The 13,849-nt window shown below is 37.1% G+C and overlaps 1 protein-coding gene across 1 annotated transcript in view; it reads right to left on the minus strand.

Annotated features, from left to right (window-relative positions):
* Positions 1–11,740: 11,740 nt before the first annotated feature.
* The window catches only part of LOC126336573 (protein spaetzle 3), a 783,287-nt gene continuing 781,178 nt past the window's right edge, over positions 11,741–13,849 (minus strand). Inside the window, exon 5 of the mRNA XM_050000426.1 lies at positions 11,741–13,679. Coding sequence (XP_049856383.1) covers positions 13,508–13,679 — 172 coding nt within the window. The 3' untranslated portion in view covers positions 11,741–13,507. The remainder of the gene's footprint in view (positions 13,680–13,849) is intronic.

Raw genomic sequence — 13,849 nt, forward strand, 5'->3', positions numbered from 1 at the left:
TGAAAGGTATCACATATGGGTTTATCATTCTTGTCACATACAGGCAAGCATGTAGTCTCTTTAACAACTACCAAACCAGACAATTATTGTATCTTAACAGCTCCCAACATTGTCATCCTGCCTCTTCACAAAGTCTCTATGTCTTAGACAATGCTTGGGAACTTGATATCTTGTCCCACCTCCCAGTATCATGTTCATGACAGTTCATGGTGATGCTCTACCTGGATTTCTGTCGCCATTTTTCACAGTCAGTTGAACAATATTATGATCTCATAGTGTCATCCTCCTGAAGAGATCTGTGCCTACTCTTCTTGCCATATTCTTGACATGAATCCATTTTATAGCCACTCGTTCCACACTCAGTGCACAACAACAATCTTTTTGTGTGATCTATTGGTATGATGTTCCCATGTCCTTCATTGTAATGATTTTACCATTCTCAAAGACAAAAAATGGCAATAGGCTGCATGTGCACATCCTCTGAGCACTCTGTGATGTGACTGCCACTTTAAAATTTCCGTGGAAGGCAAAGGTTCTGTGTTTGTATCCCAGTCTCTCTCACAGTTTTAATTTGGCAGAGAGTTTTAAATACTGACTCCAGTACAGTAGCATCTGTAAAGGTGTTTATAGTGTAACATTTTCCATTTTTGTCAGTGTATGTAGTTTCAATCGTTGATTACCTCTGAATTATGCTCTAAGAAAAAAATAAAGAAAATAATGACACACCACAAAGGAATTGTCTGAATGTGATGTAAACTGGTAGATGTGATGTGCACAAACTCACAGGCAAATTACTGCAATTTTAGAAAAAATTGATGATTTATTCAGGAGAAAGAGCTTAGAAAATTCAACGTGTCAATGTCATGTTGGTCCACCTCAGGTCCTTATGCATGCAGTTATTCAGCTTGATATTGATTGAAAGGGTAATTGGATGTCCTCCTGAGGGATACCGTGCCAAATTTTGTCCAGTTGGTGTGTTACATCATAAACTCCTGAGATTATTGGAACGCTCTGGCCATAATACTCCCAACATTCTCAATTGGGGAGAGATCTGGGCAAAATTTCTGGCCAAGATAGTGTTTGGCAACCAAGAAGACAAGCAGTAGAAACTTACTGTGTGAGGGCAGGCATTATCTTGCTGAAATGTAAGTCCAGGATGGCTTGTCATGAAGGGCAAAAACTGACAGAATATTGTTGACTTACCGATGTGCTGTGAGGATGCCGCAGATGTTGACCAAAGGTGTCCTGCTATGGAAAGAAATGGCACCCCAGACCATCACTCTGGGTTATCAGGCCAAATGGTGGGTGACAGTCCCACCACTATCTGGGGCATCTCCAGGCATGTCCTCATCCTGAAGTAGAATTGTCTTCAAAGATGAGTCCTGCATCAAACTGGGCCCTGATAACTAGCAAAGACATATCTGGAGGTGCGCCTGACATTTCCAGGCCACTGACTTGATTGTTGCCTACCATATGGCCTGACAGTCAGTCTGGGGTGCAATTTCATTTCATAGAAGGACTTCTTTGACTGTCATCATGACACACGTACAGCATAGCAGGCCCTGATAACTAGCAAAGACATATATGGAGATGCGCCTGACAACTGTGGGGTACTAATCTGATTGTTGCCTACCATATGGCCTGACAGTCAGTCTGGGGTGCAATTTCATTTCATAGAAGGACCTCTTTGATTGTCATCCATGACACCCATACAGCACGGCAGTACGTTGACGACACTCTACACTCTGTTGTGTTGCCCTTTGTGGCAAGCCTTCGTAGGCTTATATTTCAGCATGACAATGCTTGCTTGCACATAGTGAGAGTTTCTATTGCATGTCTTCATGTGTAAAGCTGACTTAAGATATTTTAATCCCAGACATTAGTCATCTTTTGGCCTTTTCTGTTCAGCCTGACCTTCATTTGCCATAGGGAAAAACTAATTTGACCAAAGGCCTTGCTGCAGTGGTAACACTGGTTCCTGTCAGATCACCGAAGTTAATCACTGTCGGGCAGGGCTGGCACTTGGATGGGTGACCATCCAGTCTGCCGAGCACTGTTGGGAAGCAGAATGCACTCAGCCCTTGTGAGGCAAACTGAGGAGCTACTTGATTGAGAAATAGCGGCTCTGGTCTCAGAAACTGACATACGGCCAGGAGAGTGGTGTGCTGACTACATGCCCCTCCATATCTGCATCCAGTGATGCCTATGACACGGCAGCTGGACAGTACCTTTGGGCCTTCATGACCTGTTTGGGAGGAGCTTAGTTTAGTTTTTAAAAACTGATTTGTTGTGTTGCAGGAATACATTTAAGAAGGAGTTAAAACTCTCTCAATGTTTCTCGTGTTATAAACTTCCTTTTCATTTTGTAAGGAGTATTAATGTGACCCTCAAGTGGATATTTCTTGAATGTGTATTTTCCAACTTTCTTTTTTTTGACACACTAGCTGGCTACCCAATATTGCCTGTTTACTTATTTATCACTATCATGTGTTATATATACCAAGTTTATTTGTAGTTGTTCTGTGCATATCAGAATGATGGTTCACATGTCTTTCCTTCCTATCATCACCATAAGCCCTAGGGGTTAAATTTTATCAGAACTGTTACCATTAGGCCTAGTGACCCCAAAAATGTGGATCGACACTAATATCATTTGTTTTCATTTTTCTCACACCCCTTCTTAAGGATGTTAGGGACATCTAACCCAGACAATTCTTTTCTAAGATAATAAGTTATTTTCACACCAAAACGCACTGAAACTTCTTCAGTCATGACATACTTATACTGACATGTCACCCCTTTCCTTCCCTTGCTTTCACCCCATCTCTAGGACAAGTAAGGTTTTTCCTAGTCCCACAGTATTTTTTTCTAGATATTAAGTCATATGTGCACCAAGCATAGTTGAAACTGCTTCAGACTTTGTTGAGCTTACCTCAAACATACACATAAAAATGTATCAATTTTTATGTACAAAGTGTTTAAATAAAATGTCTCACATTATCAAAAAAAAAAATTGGAAGAGAAAAAAACTTCTATACTCATGTTTTGAAGTAAATAATTATTAACATATGGGTCACTTTATTTGTGTTGAGAACAGTCAAATTTTGGTGGTTTGGAAAGTTTTCCTGTTTGATATTCGCTGCTAATTTCTTATTGGTTGCCTTTGTCTCTGTGCTTAGTCCTCTGATTGTGGTGCTGTCATCAGACATAGCATTTTCGATAGTCACCTACATAATCTGTTCCATGTGTATCTTCTGTGGTTGTGTTGGCATCAGAACAAAATAAGTGATTCAGTGGAGTGTGAAAAATGTGAAAAACGAAATTGAGACCTATTATTTCAAGTGGAAATGGCAGACTTGGCATTCTGCTATGGTTTAGCCGTTGTTGTTGTGGTGTTCAGTCCTGAGACTGGTTTGATGCATCTTTAATACACAGGTGGTGTTATCATCTGAAAAATGTTCAGCTGGTTGGTCCCTCAACTTGCAGACGTAGAATCATTTGCAACATGGAAAAAGGATTGCAGCAGGAATTACATGCCAGATTTGGAGGTGCATATGTTGTGATGAGTAGAAGATAATTCTGAAACAAGTGTAAGAAGATGTGGAAGTTTCTGAAGGCATAAAACACATCTTTCTTTATGTATGTTTCCATGAGCTGTACTGCATGTAATGAGGAATACTGATTAGCATTGTTGGCTGGTGTTCTGTGGCTCATCAGTTCAAATCCAATCACTGCCAAATATTTTTTATTTAGTATTTATCACATCAAGAAGGTTCATATAATTTCTTGTGTTTTTAATGTTTGTATGTTTGGAATATTCAATTTCTATATAAGTAGCAGCACTCTTTGTCCAGAAGGCAGTTCTCTTCTGTGTGTACATTGCTGTCCGTAATAAACATGTTTTCAGTCTAAGTGTTGTACTTACCCGACAGCCCTGCCTTTTGATTTGGACTTGTTCGGTGGAGATGCTGGCTACTTCAAAACATTTACGTAACTGTGACTCCTATTAGGTAGTATAAAAAGGAATGGAAATATAAGCAGCACATCATCCCTCAGGTATCTGTCGGCAGAAGAGCAATGAATTCCAAAACAGCAGCAAGTCAGTTGCACATCAGGCTCTATCATTGTTTTTCAGAGATGCTGGTCAGGACCTGATGAAATGGCTGAAAGCATTTGACTGAGCCAACGAAAAGGTAGAATGACAGGATGTGTTTGACAAGGGTGCACTTGTACTTGGATGGAACAGCTGAACACTGATTTGAGAATGTCTAGAAATGATCTACATTACTAAATGGCTGTCATGGTTCATGGTTCACAGTTCCAATTGCAAGTTGCCTATCTAATGGCTTCCAGTGGCAAAAAATTGATTTAAAACATTTTGTATAATTATTTATTGAATTCAAAAATTTAAAATGCTGTCTTAATCTCATTAAGACAAATAATCTTATGTTAAAGCTTTAACACAGTAAGAAAAGTATTACAGTTAGAAACTGTATATACGTCTTGAGGCAGTGTAACTCACTGCATAACTAATTATCATGAGCATCCACAACTCATATCTAAAAGTTTGTGCATAGGAACCAGTGAGCCAGTGCAGGATGCGCAGCTCAGTGTCATTGATGAAGAATCGTGCACTGCAGTGGAGGGGTTACATTCAGTGCTTATGTGACATTCTTAGGTATTCTTGTGGATAATGAGCTGAAATGGAAAAAACATATTAATAATGTCTGTAAGAAACTGAGCTCTGTCATACTCTTAATGATGCAGCTATCACAGTATTCAGACAAGAACCTTTTGTGTACAGTGTATCATGGACTTTTCGAACCATACTTACAGTATAGAGTGACTGTGTGGGGAAACTCAAACAAACAAGAGACAAAACGAGTGTCCACATTACAAAAAAAAAAAAAAAAAAAAAAAAAAAAAAAAAAAAAAAGGCAATTAGGACCATTTTAAGAAGAAAGACCTCTGAAACATGCAGAAACTGTTTCAAGAATTTAAATATCTTAACTTTTTCATCGTTGTATATATACAAAACAATAATGTACATCACAAAAGGTAGTGAGGGCTGGATTACAAATGCTAGTGTACACACCCACAATATAAGAAAGAAGAATGAAGTACGGAGCATACCCCACCAACTGTCAATGCTAGAAAAAGGACCCCAGTACTTTGGTATCAGACTACTAAGAAGTCTGCCCAAAACCCTGAAAGATAGTGTACTCTACAATGACTTTCCAAAGAAACTTAAAGACTATGTCATTGAAAAAGAGTTGTACAGTGTTGCAGAATACTTATGCCATTAAATTTGTATATATTGTTACTCATTATCAGTAATGTAAAAATGTAAGCTAAAGGTGTAGAAAAATAAGTGATAAGAAATGTTAACACTTTGACATGTCCTATATTACACGTACATTTACTGTACACAATGTAATCTTACAGGATCAAATAAAATTCAATTCAATTCAATTCAACAATTTGGCATGGATGTGAGGATCCTCCAACTCTACCCCACAGAAAACCACTGAAAAGATATAAATCTATGATGCTGTAATGGGCTCCAATGAGAACTTGTGAAACAGTGGACCAATGTTTCTCCAGAAGAGGGAGAAGTGCCATGAGATGTGCTGCATGCACTGTGGAGTAGTGATTAGCATCACTGTTAAATGTGCTGTGGGTCACCAGTTCAAATCTGATCACCAGCAAACCTTTGTTGCTTAATATTCACCATTTCTCAAAATTTCTTACTGTTATTGCTTTTGTTGTGATCTTTAGTCTGAAGACTGGTTTGATGCAGCTCCCCACACTATTCTTTCCTGTGCAAGCCTCTTCATTTCCTACTGACTGCTACCACCTACATCCTATCGAATATGCTTACTGTAATTATCTCTTAGTCTCCCGCTCACACTTCCCTCCAATACTAAACTGGTGAACCTATGATGTCTCAGAATGTGTGCTATCAACTGGCCCCTTCTTTTGCTCAAGCTCTGCCACAAATTTCTTTCCTCTCTAATTCTATTCACTACCTCTCACTAGTTACTTGATCTATTCATCCAATCTTAAGCATCCTTGTGCAACACCACATTTCAAAAGCTCTTCTTATCTGTAGTGTTTAATGTCTGTGTTTCACTTCCAAATAAGGCTACACACCAGACAAATGCCTTCAGAAAAGACTTCCCAATGCTTAAATTTATGTTTGGTGTTAACAGATTTCTCTTCTTGAGAACCGCTTTTGCTGCCATTGCCAATCTTCATTTCATATGGTATCCTATCTACTTTGACCATCATCAGTTATTTTACACCTTAAATAGCAAAACTCATCAACTACTTTTGATGCCTCTTTTCCTAATTAGTTCCCTTAGCATCTCCTGATTTAATTCAAATACATTTCATTACCCTTAGTTAACATTTGTTAATTTTTGTCTTATACCCTCCTTTCAAAACACTGTCCATTCTGTTCAGCTGCTCTCCCATGTCCTTTGCTGTCTCTGACGGCATTAAAATCTTATCAGCAAACCTGATAGTTTTTATTTTTTCTCCATGAAATTTCATTCATTCTCCAAAATTTATTCTCAATGTGCAGATTGAATAATGTTGGGTATAGACTACAACCCTAACTTGCTCCTTTCTCAATCACTGCTTCCCTCTCATGCCTTTTGATTCTCATAACTACTATCTAGTTTCTGTACAAGTTCTATATAAACTTTCAATCTTTGTCTTTTACACCTGCTTCCTTCATAACTTTGAAGAGAATATTCCAGTCAACATTGGTGAAAACTTCCTCCAAATTTACAAAAGCTATAAATGTAGGTTTGCCTTTCCTTAATCTGTCTTCTAAGATAAGTTGTCAGGTCAGTATTGCCTCATGTATTCCTATGTTTCTTCAGAAGCAAAACTGACCTTCTCCAAGGTCAGATACTACTGATTTTTCCATTCTTCTGTATATAATTTGTGTCAGTATTTTGCACCCATGACTTATTGAATTGATATTTCGTTAATATTCACACCTGCCACTCCTGCTTTCTTTGCAATTGAAACTATTGCATTCCTCTTGAAGTCTGCTGGTATTTCAGCTGACTCATACCTCTTGCATACCAGATGGAAGAGTTTTGTTATGGATGGCTCTCCCAAGGACACTGGTAGTTCAGGCGGAATGTTGTCTACTCCAAGGCTCTTGTTTCCACTTATGTCTTTCACTGCTCTGGCAAATTCTTCTCACAGTATCATACTGCATTTGTCATCTTGATCTACATTTTTTTATTTTCTACAATATTTCCTTCAACTTCATTTCAGTTGTAAAGGCCCTTCACACAGTCCTTTCAGCTTTCCCTTCTTTGCGTGTACTGGTTTTCCGTCTGAGCTTTTGATATTCATACTGCTGCTTCTCTTTTCTCTCTATCTTTCCCTAGTTATACATACAACTATAACCCACTTGTCCTCTTGTCTCTCTTGCTTGTCCAGTTTGCACTTCCTGACAAACTCTCCCCTTCTCTCTCTCTCTCTCTCTCTCTCTCTCTCTTTTCTTTTCTTTTCTTTTTTTGCATTCTCTTTTGCCCACTTCATTTGCTGCAATTTATATTTTCTACTGTCATTAATTAAATCCATTATCTCACGTGATATCTAAGGTTTTCTACTAGGTCTTTGTTTTTAACTATTTTATCCTCTGCTGCCTTCACTTTTTCACCTCTCGAAGCTACCCATTTGTTGTCTACTGTACTCCTTTCCCCCGTTTCAGACAATTGCTTCATCTGAAACTCTCAACAATCTCTGGATTTCTCAGCTTACCCAGGTCTCATCTCCTTAATTTCCACTTCTTTTCAATTTCTTCAGTTTAAGCTACAGTTTATAACCAACAAATTGTTACCAGAGTCCACATCTGCACCTGGAATTGTCTTACTCTTTAAAATCTGTTTCTGAAATCTCCCTTACCATTATATATTTGGTCTGATACTTTCTGACATCCCTAGGTCTCTTCCACATATACAAACTTCTTTCACAATTCTTAAACTAAGTGCTAGTTATGATAAAATTATACCCTGTGAAAAATTCTGCCAGGTAGCCTCCTCTTTGATTCCTTTCCCACAGTCCATATGCGCCTACTATGTTTCCTTTCTTCCTTTTCCTGCTATCGAATTTCAGTCCCACATCACAATTAAATTTTCCTCTCTCTTAACTATCTGAATAATTTCTTTTACCTCATCATACATTTGTTTCAATCTCTTCATCATCTGCGGAACTAGTTGTCATATGAACTTGTATTGCTGTGGCAGGTACTAGGTTCATGTCTATTCTGGCTAAAACATTGCACTGACTGTGCTGTAGCTTACCCACATTCCAATTGTCTTATTTGTTGTTAGACCTACTCTGGCATTAGCTCTATTTGACTCTGTATTTATAACACTGTACTCATTTGACCAAAAGCACTGTTCCTTCTGCCACTGAACTTCACTGATTGCCACTATATGTAACTTAAACCTATCCATTTCCTTTTCAAATTTTCTAACATCCCTACATAATTAAGGGATCTAACATTTGATTATCTGATATACATAAGGGCCAATGACCTCATCAGTTTGGTCCCTTAAGAATTTGCTCACATTTGAACATTTTCCGATCTGCAGAATGCCTGTTTTGTTTTTCTTGATAACGACATTGGGGGCCAGGGGACTATGTTTTTACCCAAGATGATGTCATCATCAGTTAATCAAACAGTTGAGTTGCATGCACTTGGGAAAGATAATGGCTGTTTGCAGTCAAGCACAACAAGGCCATGTTGGTCAATGCTACAAAGCCAGATGAGTGAATCATCCGGGCTATTATCCCAGCAGCTACTGAAATGACAGCTGCCCCTCATTGGGAGCTACACATTTGTCTAGCCACTCAACAAATATCCTGCAATGTTAGCATATTCTGGAATATTTGATGCTTGTATAAACAGTAGCATTCAATGTCCTTGTAGCAGTTCTGCTCTGTCTGTATGTTGCTGCATAATAGACATGCTTTTGGAGCTAAGTGTTGTACTTCATTGATGAATCTGTTTTCAGATTTGAACTTGACTGTGATTACAATGTGAAAATATCATTTACATTGTGTACAAACTCTGAGGCCACAACACTGCTATACCAATTACAGTTCTTCCAATGGATTCTAAAACATAATGCTGAAGACTTACAATTAACAATATGTATTTTATTTATGGATGGAGTGGTATTCACACAGAGTGAGATAATAATAAGAATATGTGGGCTATGAAAATTCTCATGGATAAGAGTATGTGGGCATATGCAAATCCTCAAGCAATCATGGAAGCAAGACATTAGGTTTGTTTTAGTAACAATGTGTAGGCAGAAATGGTGGGAGACAGACTCTAAGGGCCATACATTTTGCCATACATAGAAGGAGCACCATTTGCTCTATGACAAATTAACTATGATGTTGGAGAACCTTGCCCTTATGTAAAGGCAACATATATAATTCATGATGCATTGTGAGATACGAACTCATTTTATGTACTATGAATGACAGTGGCTAATACAAATGTTTAAGGAGCAATGGATTATTCGAGGAGATCTAACAGCTTGGTTTCCTTGTTCATCTGGCCTTAAACTCTTAAGATTACTGGTTATGAAAACACTCGAAAGAATTGGTGTGTTTCACATTCATCAACAATGGTACACATTACAGTTGTTTGTGCTCTGTGCATCTGACCAAATCTGATGTCAGCCAGATGTGTTCACCTGAACTTATGATTCTTTGATAAGAGAGCTGCTGTTCGTGTAAGAATGATTGGTAAACAAATTGAGCATATTTTGTAGTGTGTATCATTAGCACAAAAATAACTGAACTTTTATCCATGTCCAGAGATGCATTTTCAGAGATAGAAGACAGACAGACAGCCTTTATGTAATCACTGATGAAATTACATTTTTCACTTTTTAAATCATTCTTCTGCTGCCTTCCTCTTCTAGTGTAGGGCTCAGAGAAGGCTGCACAATATCTGTCATTGCTTTGTAAGGATAATTTATTGTACATGAATTTTGGATTAAGGCTATACAATTAAGTGAGAAGCATAGGCACTGATGTAAACACATTGCATAGTGTGTTATAACTGAGAAGCTATTATGTGGCTGTGTGTGTATGTGGAAGATAGGCATCTAAACAGGTAACATTTTTAATTATTCATACCCTCAAAGTCATGACAAGAGAGCCATTTTAGTACTCTTCAGTGTGACTAGGAATTGCTACGTCTGCACAACTTTAAAAATATTTTAGGAATTCATTTCAGTGATATCTCTTTAAATAATTATTACAGCAACCAAGTCTTTTAATTAATTATTATTATTTGCAATCAACACAGCTTAACTTATGTTAATAATTAAATTATTGTATTATTATCATTGAATTACCAACTGCAACTTATGTTCTGACATTATCACTATCTCAGTGAGTACATTTTTCCTGACTTATGCCAATACATTTTTCTTAATTTTTGACTAGTAACCTTTTCTTTAAGAATACGGGCCACTTTTTTTTAACATCCTATGTAGACAAGTTGCCAATGGCCTTGCCGTAGTGGTAAGACTGGTTCCCCTCAGATCAACAAAGTTAAGCGCTGTCGGGCTAGCCCAGCTCTTGGATGGCTGACCATCTGGTCTGCTGAGTGATGTCGGCAAGCGGGGTGCACTCAGCCCTTGTGGGATAAACTGAGGAGCTACTTGATTGATAAGTAGCAGCTCCAGTCTCATAAACTGTCATACGGCCGGGAGAGCGGTGTGCTGACGACATGCCACTCCATATGTGCATCCAGTGATGCCTGTGGGCTGAGGATGACACAGCGACCGGTCGGTACTGTTGGGCCTTCATGGCCTGTTCAGGTGGAGTTAAGTTTATGTAGACAAATTAGTGAATTTGCTTAATAAAAATATTTCCATGAGAATTCCACATTTTCCGTGTTGAAATACCATATTTCCCTGAACCAATTGCAATAGCAAGTTATACTTTACTAGTTTTCATGGACCCGAATAAAACTTTTTTAGTTGTCATGATATTTATTGATTATTCTCAGTTCAGTTAGGATTTAGTTTTATCAACATTCTGCAAGTTAGAAGTTGTTGCTACCCCTGGAAATTCCATTATTATTTTCGTCCATAACTGCGCTGTGTCATGCTACAATAACCGCTAGTGTCTGAAAAATGCACGTAGGAATACACTTTGAACTGTTGTCATTGGAATGTAATGTCAATGGAATTTCATAGCAATGACACATGTTTCATACTGAAACTTCTCACACTATGGTCATTGCTAACTTGAAGCATAACATGGCAAGGAAGTTGGCAGAGTACTTCTTTGGACTGACATTAGTAAAACATAGCTGAGGCATGCACATCGAATGACAATTCTCAAAACTTGCACATTGAGAGGTGGACTTGTTTTTATATCTTTTATAAAATTAACAACTAACCTTTGCTTTTGTGCAAATGATGAATACGCAGCTATGTGATAAATTGTTACGGACACATTACACTCTGTCGCATTCACAATCATGTAATGGGAAATGTAACTGGAACCAGAGAATTCAAGAACAATAATGAGGCTTCTTGAGGAATTTACTGTATATGATGTGGTAAAGGTTTCAGCAGAAAAAGTAAAGAAGTTTAGCTAAATGAAAACACATATTTCAACAAAAAATGTGGGTAAAAGAGGATAATTGTTATTGAATAACACAGGTAATCATGAATGGATTTTCATGAGTTTTATTTCAATATAAATTCTAATATAAAATTGTTTTAAGATTCAATGATATGCCAAAGTAAATAAAGTTTAATTTAAAACAATAAATGATATTAAACTAACATAGGACTGTGAACATTTACATTCAATTTATATTTGTTTTTGGTTGGAATTATAAAAATAAACAAGCAAATAAAATGGTATTCTACAATGTACAACATTAATATTGGTTACTAAAATATTTCTTTGTTATGTTACAGAGATCTAACTCCATATAATCACTGACACACTGGAAAACTTTGGCTCACATTCTGTCGAACTTTTAGGCATAGGAAAATTTTCTTACAAAGAGCTCTCATGTTTGGAAGGCTTACAACATAATGGTATCCATGAAAAGCCAATTTTAAGCAAATTCTCCTAAAGCTAGACACATAACACATGCCACACAATGAAACAATTAAAGTTTTAACAATATTTAACAAACTAAAATAACTTAAGTACAGTATATGGCTAAATGACACATTTTCAGACTAAAATATCTTAAGTAAGACTATGCTACGGGTGGGATAATGTAAAACATCTGCATATGTTTGACGTTGCAGCTGCACACTGGTAAACACCGTGTAATTAAATTTCTGTTCGTATTACAAATGATAACTGATGAAAACAAAAGATGTCAGTTCTTAATATTGCTAAATGTGTCAGATCTTGTATGACAGTATGTTTAAGTATCTCACAGAGAAAGTTTCATTGTTACTGCAGCTGCAAGGAAGATGGCATTTTGATGATAGTGGGATATGCAATTAGTCAGTGATCATAGTAGAAAGGATGAGTCCCACTTCAAGATAATATATTTTACTAGTAAATCGCCTGGTAACTTTTCTGGTACTGAGGTACAGCTTCTGAGGCATAAAGTGGTAGCTACAAATGTTACCAATTCTGTGCTTTTTCAAACTATCTGTAGTTCTTCAGAGTACGTTGCTAAAAAATTACTAAGCCATACACAGTATATCATCCAAATAACAGAAACTTACTTTAGGCAGAATATATATTCAATTCTTGGAATATGTTGATTCATGATTTGATTACAGACACAAAATTTTGTGTTCAGCAGAATATTATGATGTAGTTGAAAGACTCTTCACATTGTTATATGATATATCAGTTATCCAATGATTGATATGTTTAAATATTCATCTACAATTACTGGAGCATTTACTTAAGGGAAAATAAGACTCCATAGTAATGGTTACAGTTGCTCTGCATATTAATATAATTCCTGCAGAGACATGTGAAGATGATGTAACTCTGAGAAACAAATATGACCAAATGTTGATAGATAACTTTTAATGCCTCCTTCACAGAAAGAAGTCTCGACATGGCATTCACAATTCCCTGCCTCACGTGTAAACAATAGTGATTGTCATCAGCAGAAGGATGTTGTGACACTTACCACTGCAGTATCTGCCATCTAACACTTGTTAACATAATTTACATTTACACTTACAGAAAGTTCTTAAAGTCACCATTCAGGTATAATTCTTGACTAAGTTTGGCACAGACTTTCAGGATGGACATACACACAAACACACATGCACACACACAGGCATAGACACAAAGATGGTCAAAAAATTGTTGCTAGCACTGCATTACAATGTATGTTCCTTGCATCAGTTATCCAAGCTCCAAGATGTAGAGATCTGCATGCAAGATCATTGTATTCAGTTTCTTCTTGCAATGTGGTAAAGAACATATTTGCAGCAGCCTCGTAGTATCACTTTTTATCAAACAGGGGATTGCAGCGACAAACACAGCAGGAAGGGAAGAGAAACCAATCCATAAATATTCCTTTGCAGTCATTATCTGGATCATATGCAAGTAACCTGTGCCATTTATACTTCTGTTCACATCCACAGTCTCCAGAGCACCTCTTTGTCTGTGTTTTCCTGGTAAAATAAAAAAAATTACAATAAATTTGTTTTCTGAGTAAAAGAACACAGCAGCACATAAAATACTAATCTTACTCTAAATAATTAAAAAATCAAAAAGTTATCCATATGCAAAATGGCTCTGGACTAAAAAACATACAGAAAAGATTTAAAAGTTTGTTTATTTG

Source organism: Schistocerca gregaria, chromosome 2, assembly GCF_023897955.1.
Source record: "Schistocerca gregaria isolate iqSchGreg1 chromosome 2, iqSchGreg1.2, whole genome shotgun sequence".
Taxonomy (NCBI): domain Eukaryota; kingdom Metazoa; phylum Arthropoda; class Insecta; order Orthoptera; family Acrididae; genus Schistocerca; species Schistocerca gregaria.